Raw genomic sequence first — 13470 nt, 5'->3', positions numbered from 1 at the left:
ATTTTGGAAAATATTATAAATGAAACATTTTTTAAATTTTATATATGTTTCGAAAACATGCAATTAATTTAAAAAAGCTTTATTTCCAGTTAAAACTTAATTTTGTTTTCTTGGAAAATGCTTGATTTTTTCATATATAATCAATTAAGAAAAAAACTCATAAAATCTTCCAAAACAATGCATAATTTCTTTCAAAAAAAAATTTTTTTTTTCACATAAAACTAAAACCTATGTACTTCTACTCGTATGCTGTTGAACTCTCATGAAATTCTTTTTCCATATTTTATTTATCTCTTTTTTTCACGCTCAATCTTTAAAACAATTTATTTAGCGTAAATTATTATTTAATGTGTATATTTTGCTCACTTATTTATATTTATATATTATTTAAATTATACTTAATATTATTTACATCGTATGTACTATATACTGCCTTTTAGGCGCTTTAATCGTTTACTCACCATAAGTAAAATAGTATTCTTGGCATTGAGCGTTAACTGGGGTAACCTGTAATCAAACAAAAATAAATATAGTCATTAAAAATTTTATAATAACAAATTTGCATAAATCATAAAATAACAAACACTTCTACGAACTATACTTTTTCAAATACTTAAGTGAATACGATATTTCAAACTGCGTTTGCTACAAACAACCCACACTCACTAGTATATATTTCATATATCACTTTATATATATGTGTGTGGGACTGCGTGTAGGAAATTTCCTAAACTTTGAAGCATAGAAAACAATTAAATAATTTTTTAAAAAAAAGTCGTGAGCTCAGTATATTTTTTTTCATATTTTTGTTTAAATACTTTACTGTTGAAGTGTATGTGGTGGAGAAAGGGAGCGCGGGAGGAAATTGAGTTACTGTATAATTAATTGCTTACGCTTGCTTACGACTTCACTACTTTAAGAAAACAAAAAACTAGTGTCTAGTAAGCGCACTCGAAAATATTTTGACTTCGAAAGCAGCATTTTTTACTATTTTCTTGTTTTCTTTTTGCTTTCGTATTGTGTCATAAGGCTAAATAGGAATTTACGACTTGAAATTTTCATAAATCGTAAATTATAAAAGGTCATAAATAACCGTTTGTCTGTTTTTAATATGCAAATATTTATCCGTATACTGTATATGAGTAATATGCGCGATGACAAGGCTACTTATTACTGCTATGTATGTGGGTGTATTATGTGCTGTGTTATATAGTAATTGAAAGGTTATTCGAGGCATGGCTAAATATTCGTGAAAACTAGGTAACCTGCAGAAAATACTAAGGGCGTTTCAATATCTGGTTAGCAGCCTTATGCCAGTGATATTCTGGTTAAAAAAAGATTATTCGTCGAAATAAAGTGTCTTGGTTAAGTTGATCTAAACTTAGCTGCCAGATAGCTGCTAACCACACTTTGAGAAAGCGGCGCTAAAGGTTTTCGTATGCTTAAAAAAAAGTTATTTGCGGAAATCAAGAGTCTTGGTTAAGTTAACCAGAACTTAAACGACGGATGATTACTAACCAAATATTGAGAAAGTGGCGCTAAAGTCATTTATATGTTAAAAAAGGTGTTTCACCAAAATAAAGAGTCTTGGTTAAGTTAACCAGAACTTAACTGACAGATGGATGCTAACCAGGCACTGATTAAGTGGCCCTGAATGCTTTTATATGTTAAACAACGGTTACTAGCCGAAATTAGAAGTCTTGGTTAAGTTAACCAGAACTTAACTGACAGATGGATGCTAACCAGGCATTGATTAAGTGGACCTAAATGCTTTTATATGTTAAACAACGGTTACTAGCCGAAATTAGAAGTCTTGGTTAAGTTAATCAGAACTTAACTGGCGAATAACTGCTAAGCAGACATTGAATATGTTACAAAAAGGTTATTCGCCAAAATAAAAAGTCATGGTTTGGTGGATTAACAGATGACTGCTAATCAGACATTTGGAAAGCAGCGCTAAAGGCTATGATATGTTATTGTAAACTATTTTGCTCACATTTTTTGCTTTTTCAGTTATTTATAGCAAGCTTTCCTGGCATTTCAACTAAGTTACCGTCTCTGCGAAAGTTACTTTTACATAAGCAAGCACCAGCGTCAAGTTTTATAATTTTTTCTTCAACTGCATACTTTGCTCCGCTCGCTTTCCCCACCCATTTCGCGCAATTCATTTCAATTTTTAATTTCCTTTAATTTCGCAGCGCTTCCTCAAATTACTTGGAACTATTGACACTTCCGCTTGTGCAATCGCTTACTGAGCAGCACTTAACAGTTAGCTTTTTATTCTCAATCGTTTTTCAACGTGCCACTATTGACAGTTAGCACTCAAACTTCGCTGCACTCGAACTGTCAAATTGCTTTTCGAGTGCGTTTACTCATTTACAACAAATACATGCTGCATTTGTTGTGTATTCGCGCGATTTCCGGCATAAAAAATAAAAGCTTTAGATTATTTCGCCTTTTCAAGTGGCGGGTAGCACAAAAATGCCAGCAAGTAGCAACACATTAAAATAATCATCTTTTTTGTTCACAACAATATTTTATGCATCTTAATTTTTAGCCTCATTTTTCACTGCCACTTTAATCGCTCATTGTCATTTAAATTTTTCCACAATATTAAGTGTCCGCTGCCACATTTCATTAACCTCTTATACCAGTTTTTTGGTCTTTTTTATTGTATGCCTGTATTTGTTGTTTTTTCCTACACACTCATTATTGTAATTAAGTGTGAAAAATGTTGCCAATGTCTCGAGTGTTATACAAAAATGCATTTTCTATAAAAAAAAAATATTTTTTTGTGCACCATAAATCATGAAAAAGCATGCTTTGTTGAATGCCACACTTGTCGCCTGACAGGCCGAAGATTGACCAAATGTGGCAGCAATGTCACACACATACACACAGTAGACAATTTTACAAACACATACGTGTAGCTTTGTTTGTATGCAGTGCATTTGCCGTGTGTGCCTAGGGGCTCGTGTTAATGATATCGATTGAAATCTTTTGTTTTCGCCAGCAACACATTTTAATCTCTGTGCCTCATGACTTTCATTTTTTAGCCATTGCTATTATATTGCTGCAATATGCTGATTACTTTTGTTTTATATTTTTTGTTGCATGTTGCTGCTATTGAAATAGTTTCGACATTTTCTAGGTTGCTACAAGTGGCAAATTGCCGTAAACGCTTTATAAGCGCGATTGGAAGGGTTTAAATGTGATTTGGAGGGGGATCTTCACGGACTTTTTTATTAAAAATAAATTAATATAAGTAGTTGCCAATTTGAATAATATATTTGTTTATAAAAATAAAAACTATTTTTTAGCTTAAATTTTTTAGAAAGTATATTTTTTACGATTTTTTTTTTTAAGAAGACCGTTTTTTTACGTAAAACAGAAGAAAAACTATTTTTCGCCTGAGTTTTTAGGAAAAAAATTTTTTTTGACAATTTGTTTAAGAAAAATGTTTTCACGGAACATTTTTTTAAGAAAAAATATTTTAATAAATCTTTTAAGCAATTATTTTTTTTAGAAAAAATATTTTTTACGAATTTTTTTAAGAAAAATGTTTTTTTTACAAATAAATAAAGAACAAATATTTTTTAACTTGCACGTTTTAGAAACAATATTTTTTACGATTTTTTAAGAAAAAATTAAGAAAAAGTAATTTTGAAGCTTGATTTTTTAGAAAACATTTTTTTCCAAAGTTTTTTAAAATGTTTCTACGAAAAAAAGATTTTGCCTCGATTTGTGTTCTTCGATTTTTGTACAAAAAAATGTTTTTACGAAAGAATTAAAAAAAAAGTTTTTACGAAAAATCGGTTTTTGGAATGTAAATTTTGGATAGAATGGCCTCAAATAATGTAACGCCACTCACTAAATATTTAAACAATAAAAATTAAAAATTGAGACAAAATTTCGTGTAAAAATTGCAGTTTAAGATCTCAGTGTGCCTTAAAAAATCCTTTAAAATTAACAGACACTTCCTCTTCATATATTTTTGAGAGCGTACCCTCTCTTTTCGGCAAAAAAAAAAAGCAATCAAGAATCAAAACAGCACGTGCAAAGAATCTTCCACCGAGTTGTGCAGAACTCGCACTAAATATAAAATAAGCAAAAAAAAAAATAATCGCTGCAAAGGTCATTGATTTCAGCTTAGCAGCGCAAAGCAACAGACCACATTCGCTTGCTCATACACTAGAGCCCTTTCAAAACGCACGGCATAGGCGCAACGTCCAGCGTTAGAAAGCGTAGCATGCTGCGAGGGTTGCAACGCACGTAAAAGACGACGCTGCCGCGCAGCTACGAGCCGGTGGTGGTAGGGTAGGTTAGTTGCCCTGCTAACGGACGTGCGCTGCTCAAGGTGAAGCAGCCGTAAAATGTACTTGCGGATGAGGTAGTATAGTGCCCAGAGGGCAAATACACAAATAAAAATATAGCAAAATGTACATGAATATGTGTATGTGGTATGAGTGAATGTGTGTGCGTGTTTGCAACTGCATTAGCAATGCTTAAGCGCGCTCGGCAAGGTATTTGCGCCGTGTGTCAAAGACGTCTGCCTTAGCGGGAGACTTTTTTATTTATGTGATTTCAAGATATGGCAAAATTCTTACAGTTTTTTTTTTCGATTTGCCTCTTCCACGCTGCCAGTTCGGTTTGAAAAAGTGAAAATTCGCCAAAGGTAAGCGTGAACCACAAAATTATTGCAACTCACACTGCAAATGTTGGTACAAAAATCAATAAAAGAGCCGAAAGTGCGAGAAAATACCAAGAAAAAAGTGTGAAGTGCTATGCGAAACGGAAGCGAGACGGCGAAGAAGAAATGCCGCTTGCCTACGCCAGCGCTGACATTGAAGCAGTCGAAAACTAAGAAGGTAAGCCAAAGTTTTAGAACTTTTTGTGCAACACGCGAGGTGTCGGGGCGAGAGAGTAGTATATTTTAAAGAAAAAAAAAAGCTTAAAAAAGTTAAAAAATGGAAGTTGATTTAAGTTTGGTGAGCAGCGCGCGAATACAGCGTCTAGTCGGCGTTCTTCGCGTTCTTTTTCATTGAAAAAAAGTGTATCAAAGACACGCACACAGTTGCAGACGCTTGTTAGAAGTATCACCGCAGTATGATTAACATTAAGGCTGATAGCAGTAGAAATGCAATTATATGTGGTGTTGCAAGCACAAACAAGTTGGCGACTTGCAGTCACAAAAACTGGAGATTTATTAGTTTTCGAAGGCACATTTAATTTGAATGCGGCTTCAGCCATACTCAGTGTAGATTGCAATCAAAGCGGCGTACAAGCAAAATCCATTAAAAGATTTTCGTTTGTATTTATGTTTTTTTTTTTTTCAAAATTTGTGTTATATAAAGCAATTTCTAGAGAGCGCAGAATAAATCACATGCCTGCCATACACAAGCACAGCGCGCTTTAAATTCAACTGCAAGGATATGTGTAATGATTACCTTGTACGCTTAATGGGCAATGCGCCAGTAAATTCGAGCACACATGGCCTGCAAGCCAAAAGCACAAATGAGAGCCTTCAACTTTGCACAAATAATGTGTCTCTACGCCGCACGTCCTTCGCAACAGCAAGGCGCGCCAACGCACACATCCTGACACATGTGGCGCAATGAAGACATGTACATATATGTGTGTGTATTAGTGCGGTTAGCGTACTGAAATAGTTTTGGCACACAGCACACATTTTTTGTATTGTACTACTTGTGTTCTATACTTTTTTTTCAATTTTTCGAAGGATAATTTCTAGCATTGAGCGCCTGTAAAGTTTGTTTTTTGTACCACAACTGCCATTTGGCATTGCCGACTTGCGGTTTTTGGCACAAATCACTCATTGCTTAACTTCCTAGTCGCTAGCTATGTGTCAGTCTGCAGGGAAATTAAGCGCGCACACACACACACACACTCGTACACATAAAATGTGCGAAAAAAATCTTTTTCTACTTTTCCTTCAAACAACTAACTACCCTCTACGGTCTGCTGCCTCGCAGTTTAGCTTCTCAGAATGCCAATTGATAGCTTCAGCTTGCCTGGTAATTCGATATGGTAACCGTCTCGTTCGGTTAGCCATTTTGCTATGTCTTGACATGAACCCTATCATTTTCAAATGTTCTACAAAGTTTAGCGCTGCTCAGCTTGTGTTTCGTAGCTTTTGTATTTTTTCTCTCGCCTTGCTTGTTTTCTTTCGGCTTTATGTGCTTTACTACTACTGACCTATGTGACCCGCTTGTTTTCACTGCACTGCACATAATCCTTTTAACTGTTTGTTTCTTATATTGTATTTCTAGGCGTATGTAATTACCACAGTCTGGGCGTAGCATAGCTCCAAAGCGCACACAAAGTGGGTTTACTCTTGCGCTGCTGCTTTACTTCACGCCATTTCTCTAAGTTTCCATTATGGCATATGGAAATATACCACAAACACATATATCTATATACTATATGCATGACTCACTTCAAGCTTCAAATATTTGATACGCTTGCTTAGCAGATTTTCTTTACGCGCCTCACTAAGCCTACTTTTTGATGCTTCTATATGTCGCTCTCATAAAAATTCAGTTTACGTTTGAAGATTTACAATCTCTCTATGCGCTCCGTACATTATTGAACTTTATTGTAAACACCACCACTTACATTCGCTCGGCATATTAAGCAGTCTGTCCGCTATACTGTTTTTGTCTAAATGTTCCAACTATTGCTTATTATTGGTGTTTCGGCTACCGTCCGCGTACCTTTTCTCAGCAGCGACTTAAATCACTTTTCAAGGAGTTAGCTGACTGCTTAGACATTATATAGCTCATTATGGAAATCCACCCTGTTATGTTGCTCACGTTTTGCAGTTGTTCTTATTCTAATATACATGTGTTTTTTAGTTGTCAAAGCTTCTAGTTTTATTTGTTGACATTCGTTTTGTGCGACTACTGCTTTGGTGCCTCTGCTTCGATTCTTATTCACCCGTCTATAGTTCGTTCATGTATTTGATTGTTTGTTTCTCACATTTTTCCATTCTTTATGGTATATACATATGTATATATGTAGCTAGCGTTTGCTGAGACTACAACAGCTCTTCAAGTATTCCGTCAGCGTGTCACTTAGTGACGTCAAGTTCGTTAAAGAATTCCGTACGTGCTGTCTATGCAGCCGCCACCCAGGTGTAGAGGCGACACTAAGGGGCAATAGTTGACTTTGAAATTTATTACCTAAGAGTATTTATGGCATGTGGGAGGGGGAAATGAATGCTAATTGCGATTAATGTTAATAAAATATTTGAAAATTGTTAGAAGTAATATATAATTATTAAAATTTGTGAAAAACGAACTGTTCTATATGTTAGTTATATAAATCTAAATTTAATTTTGTGAAAACTAAGTCTTTTATAGATTAGTTAAGTATATCTGGTATGCCAATAAAGCACGAATATTTTGTGAAAAACTAACCCTTCCATAGGTTATCTTAGATTAGGTTAGATAAATCTGGTAGGCCAATAAGCCACGCAAAGACCAGTCGTGGTCTTTTGCGATTCCATAAAGTTTAATATTAACCATTTTAAAGTATCATTAAAGYGCTCAGCTAAGGCGCAACTGCTGGCCGCAGCGCGCTTAGAAAGCAGGCATCCAGTTTGAAATATATAAACAGTTTTACATCATCCAATTATAACTTCAAGCGAGCATAGCGCAGAAGCAAAACAAATCAGAAAAAAGAAAAGAAAAAATAATACAAAGAAAGGCGTCGCGCTTTGAAAAGAAGCAGTGAGCGCATAAGGCAGCGTGAAAAGGACTCGAAAGCTCGACAAAAGCACATAATAATATTGTTGAACAAACGAATTGTGAAGTAAACTGTTGACTGCAAGCAAAGCAGCCAAGTTGAAGAAGTGCGTTGGTATGCGAGATAACAATAAATGTGCGGCATAAAAGAATGCTGCATTAAAGAATTATAAGAAAAAGTACAAGGCGTAGAAAAAGGTTAAAGTTAAGCACACATACAAATATTGCAGGCACACACACATGCATGTATGTGTGTTCCATATGTGTGCTATGTGCATATGCCTGTGTATATGTTTCGTATGTGCGCTCGTATGAGCGTGTCACGTGAAGCTCGTTTACCAATTTTTTTTTTTTTTGCCATCACAACGCAGACGCGCCTGCGGCTTTTCATGCCAACCATATGAAGAATTCTTCCACAAACAAATACGCCAATGGACATTTGAGGTTTCGCAAATAAGCACACGCAACTGCCTGTGTGTCAGTGGCGAAGCAGCAATGTACACAATATATAGTACAACAGTGTTTTCTGGAATAGCAACTTGGGAGACAAAGCCACAAGGGATTCTAATGTAGTATGACTGTAGGTAGAAAGCCGAACGATAATCGGAAGTTAATCAGCAACAATGAAAGAAATGGCAAAAGCGCACAGGAAATAAAAAAAGTTGTTGCCGAGTTGTACAAACATCGTTTGAATATATGTGTGAGTGGTTTGAGTGGAATCTATGGTTAACTGAGTGCCTCTCTGTTTGATTGCGATGAAGTAAAGCTTGTGCAACACGAGTTTATGTCTATTTTTTGCATTATTTATTTTCATATTTTTTATTTCATTTTATTTCACTCTTTCTTTACTTTAAGCATATAATGACGCTTCTGTGGTGTTTAAAGTCCTGTTAGCGTCATTTGTCTGCTTTAAATTGTGACATTTGCACACTTTTGCGCCCTCGTGCTCTGTCATTGCAATGCAAGCATAAAAGCAGCAAAAAATACATGACATAACGACATCGCTTGCAACGTCAAGTGTCAATATTTGTCATAGAAGTTGCGATTTTACGCTCCTTTTACTCTTCAATTTGTCACATTTCACTGTTGTTGACTTTTGTTTCAAGCGCTCAGCGCTAATTTAACAGTTGAACGACCCAAAATGCCAGAAAGGCAATTGCACGTTGACGTGGTGTTGCCATATGGTTTGTTAAACTGTGTGACTTGATTGGTATGTAAAAATGGAAGATATGTAAGTGCTAAAAACACTTCTGTTTTTTCTGCTTTTGAAAAATAAATTATTTGTATCGTCAGCTGAAATGCAAAACTACGTTTCAGCAAAACAATCAAAATTGAGGTTTTTATTGCTTACGATTACATCATATTATATTTGTGTATCATAAAATTTTCAGTTTCCACTGTCATATATAACCAATATGTAACCGATATATAACCAACCAACCAAAACTCAAATTTAAGTTTTTGTTGCTTACGATTTACTACGTACATAGACATATGTATCATAAAATTTTAACCTACCGCTGTCAAATATAACCAATACATAACCATTTTATAACCCAAACTCAAATTTGAGTTTTTATTGCTTACGATTAACTATATTCGTAATATTACATATGTATACGTATCATAAGCCTTCCGCAAATGTAACCAATATATAACCAATATATAACCAATGTATAACCAGTTTATAACCAAAGCTCAAATTTTATAACGAGTAGTTTCTATTAAATCGTTTATGTCTATATAAATTTGTTTTCAATTAGGCATTTCCACTTTTGACAAAAACAATACTCACTACCCCTTTTCCCACAATAAAATCCGCTAATCTGCTCAGCGGCACAGTTTTAATCATTTTTGGTGCCTTCAGCGCTACCCGCGGTAACACAACACTTTCCAACAATAGGCACAAACGCGCTGCGGTTTTCACCCAACTCAACTCTAATCAAATTGCAATCTATAGGCAATATGCTTACTATAAAAAATCGTCAGCCAAAATGTATTGATTGATGACACGTGCGTCCCGTCTAGTATCGGGTTTTACACAGTGCCACATTTTCCAAAGGCTTACACAGCGCGCACAAATCGCAATTTAAAATAACAAAAAGAAAATTAAATACAACATTTATTTAGTGCTAACAACCACTGGCGCTGAGTGAAAAGTGAAAAAAAAATCTGTAAAAATAGCGGCAGCTACCCTCACGGGCTCAAAAATAAAAAGCAAACAGCATAATTAATGCGCTGTCACATAAAACCATTAGCAAAGCATAAAAAACTCGTTGCACTACACGCGAAAACTATGTAGAATGCTGGAAAAGTGGCGGAAAAGCGCGACGCATAGGTTTCGAAAAGGGTGCGTTGTATGGAAAATGAGATAATCCTGTGAGCGCATGTAAGCTGCTTCCCAAAAAAGTAATAAATTTCGCGTTTATCAATCATGTAATCGGATAATAATTGGGTATGTGCTACTGTTGCATAGGCAGTTGGCGCGCGGTGTGTAGATCCTTGCGCGCAACGCAACGAAGCTGGCGCTAACCAAAATTTTCCGCGTTTTCACTTTCTCTTTACGCCGTTATATAGCGCGCAACAAATGAGAAGTATGGGAAGTGTGCAATTTCGTAACGGAGTGTGTGCGCCAAGCGATCGCGCCTGTTAAATGTCACGCGTTGCATGTTGCACTCACTTAAGCAGCAAGCGCGCGCTACTCAGTTGCTTAACAGCCGTTTCCCACTGTAGTCACTAAAGTATGTGCACTTAATTCGCATTTCCGCTCGCTACAACAAAAATAAAAACACATTGCAATGTAAGCAGCACGTATGCAGGGCGCGCACCCTTCCCTGGTGCGCCACCGCCAAGTGGCACACTATCATATTTGGCCATAGTACTGCCTGCCACATGGTTTTTTTTTTTAGTTTACGCTCATTTCATTATGTTTTTTGTGCGCGCTTAAAGTGGGTGGTTTTGTATAATGAAAATTAATGCACTTTTTCACCAGCGCTGCAGGAGGGGTGCATTATCATATTGCCAGCATATGCATGCACCGCCGCAACACTACGCCGCGCGTTTTGCTGCACATCCCCTAACATAAGATGCGCACTCAATGCAATCTTTGCACTAACAAGCATGCACTTAAGCACACTTACAGGCGCGCATACTTGCATGCTAGTGCCAATAATGTGCAAAGTGTTGAGTAGCGAAAACAAAAAAGTTTTTGCCTTTTTTGCAACTTTTCATTTTTACGCCTTTTGTGCGCAATAAACTAGCGCTTATGCCTTTTCTAACGCACGGCACTGTCTCAGCAACTATAACTTGCATTTTAGCCAGCTCTGCGCTCGCACCTTTGCTGTTTAAGGGTTGCTATTGTTAATGCATGTCGGCCGAGCGCATAAGTTGTTGTATTTTATGTTTTAACACCCTAACACGGAGCGCGCATTCACCTAGTTGTTAGCAAGCGCTTTGTAGCCTGCTTTGCATTGTTGCAATTTCGTTGTTGCTTACTTTACAACAATGTATTACAACGCCTTTAGGCGCGCTGTTGTTGCAAGTTATGCGCTTTTCGTTGTATGTGGTTTTGAATGTAACACCCTTCGCCCAAAACTGGCACTTTATGCGCGCCACCCTCCCTCTCGTACTCACACTAATTTTTTTTGAAGTGTCTCTCTACAAAGAGGCGCGTCGTTTTTCAAGTGTTATTTTATTTTGGAAATCTTAATAAACACAAAATGTGCGGGAAATGCGCGCCTCTTCAGTCCAACAGTGCCCACTTACCTGGACCAAAGTGCGAATTTGTGTAACAAAAAGTTACGTGCGTTATTGTTTCGCATTTAGTCAACTCATTACCGTAAGTAAACTTGCATGTTGTGACACTGCCTCAAATGCGTTTTGTGAATTTATGCAAATATTTGCGCGCAATGACAACACGAGCGAACACGACAATGCTCGAGCGAAAACATGGATGGCGGAAGCTGAAAGGATGTAAAAATTATGTCACACACTTGTAAGTGCAGAGAATCGTGAGCAAAGTGTTTAACGTAACAGTTTGAGAGCTTATGATAACTGAGTAATGTTCATTAATATTCTCTGCTGGAAGCGTGCTTCTTCGTAAGATCATGTATCAGTTCGTATAGCACAACAATGGTTCGCCCGCTTTCGATCGTGTTATCCATATTTAGAAACGTGGATCCAAGCATCTTTATTTTGCATCTGCAGACTGTTATGCAATCAATTAGAAGGAGTTCTGGAAATTCAGGCTTCCTGTCGCAGAACCGGCATTTTGCACAAGAAGCTGGCACAGTATTTTAAAGCTTATATATAAATGCATAAAAAATATATTCCTCAATTTACTAAAACACTAAGAACTTATTAAAAAATTGTTACTAGAAAATCGTTAAGAGAACTGCGCTATTTGGTGCCGGGTCCTTAGCTTAGCTCACCAACGTGGTATTTCACAACACTATTAAAACTTCAGGCATTGTACTTATGCTAAATAATTTCAAAGGTGATCATTAATGATCTCGAGCATTCCCCAAAATTGAACTAAATTGGACTTAGCAACAAGTGCTACATCCAATATTTATTGGCTACTGTCTTAACCACTTTTTATAACCGTGGGCAACAAGGGGCCTGGCAACAATTACTAGAATAACAAAAAACAGAAAACAAATTTGTAAATTTGTTTGTGCCCGAAACAACACGCTTTTCACTTATCACTGGACGATAACTATTTGGCCATGAGCAAAGCATATTAGACTCAAACACTCGAAATTCAAGAGCGAGGAACTACTATGCTGGGCAACAAGGCCACGATGTATGAATTTTATAGGATGACAATGTCAGCCTCAATTTACAAATACCTCATAATCTTCGAGAAGTTTGAAAGAAATTTTTAGATGACTTTGTTTCGAAAAGAATATTTGACCACAGATTCGCATGCTTACTTACATTCTTCGCGGTAAAATCCGTATTCCACGCATATGATCAGGTCTCAACCTGATCGTGTTTTTTTTTTTCTTGCTAACTTATTTTTTTTCTTCCGAATGAATGAAATCCTCACAAATCATCAACAATTCTTAAACACAAACTCAATAGCGTCCAAGCGTAAAATAGCGTAGATATCGAGCTCATTATCAAGTGGAAAATCACAACCATGATCACTATATATTTACAGGGATTTCGCAATTAAGCATCACAATACTGATCACTATATATTTATTGGGTTTATCAATCAAGCGCTTAAGCTTGAAAGTCCGTCACGATCACAAAAACATCACAAATCAATCAGAATGACAATCATGCCACATTCTATTCAACATATGGCACCGAAGCACTGTTATCGTATGAAATCTTAAAGATCGTCTACAAAATTTGCCATCAGACGAAAACATAGTAGAACGCGTAAGTTCACAAAATATTCACTGTCGTCGCGCGTCGAATGAGAGAACAACCGCTAAACGTGCTGACTATGCTGTTTCATGGCTATGCGCGTATCACAGCGCGTTTTTGACGTTAGATAGGTAGGGCGCGAGTGCCGAAATCGCACTAAATTCAACGATTTGAAGTAAAGGCCTAATTGGCAAATAGTACGAGTATAGGCGAGCACACGCTTACCGACGACAAGCGCAGTCACGGCGCTACGGTGTTAAGGCATTCGGCGGGCGTCGAGGAACACCCCTAAGCAAAAGCAAAGATTATAAAAAAAAAGAAAATA

General features: G+C 36.6%; 1 protein-coding gene across 1 annotated transcript in view; it reads right to left on the bottom strand.

The window, feature by feature from the left end:
- LOC108966631 (putative uncharacterized protein DDB_G0277255) overlaps positions 1-12890 on the bottom strand; it is a 28275-nt gene extending 15385 nt beyond the window's left edge. The window contains exons 1-2 of the mRNA XM_018929633.1: positions 12705-12890; positions 462-507 (exon numbers count right to left, since the gene is read on the bottom strand). Coding sequence (XP_018785178.1) covers positions 462-507; positions 12705-12736 — 78 coding nt within the window. The 5' untranslated portion in view covers positions 12737-12890. The remainder of the gene's footprint in view (positions 1-461; positions 508-12704) is intronic.
- Positions 12891-13470: the final 580 nt, after the last annotated feature.

Source organism: Bactrocera latifrons, unplaced genomic scaffold, assembly GCF_001853355.1.
Source record: "Bactrocera latifrons isolate USDA-ARS-PBARC rearing strain unplaced genomic scaffold, ASM185335v1 scaffold_168, whole genome shotgun sequence".
Classification (NCBI taxonomy): domain Eukaryota; kingdom Metazoa; phylum Arthropoda; class Insecta; order Diptera; family Tephritidae; genus Bactrocera; species Bactrocera latifrons.
Note: the sequence above shows the minus strand (reverse complement) of the source record. Positions and strands in the feature narration are given on the sequence as shown.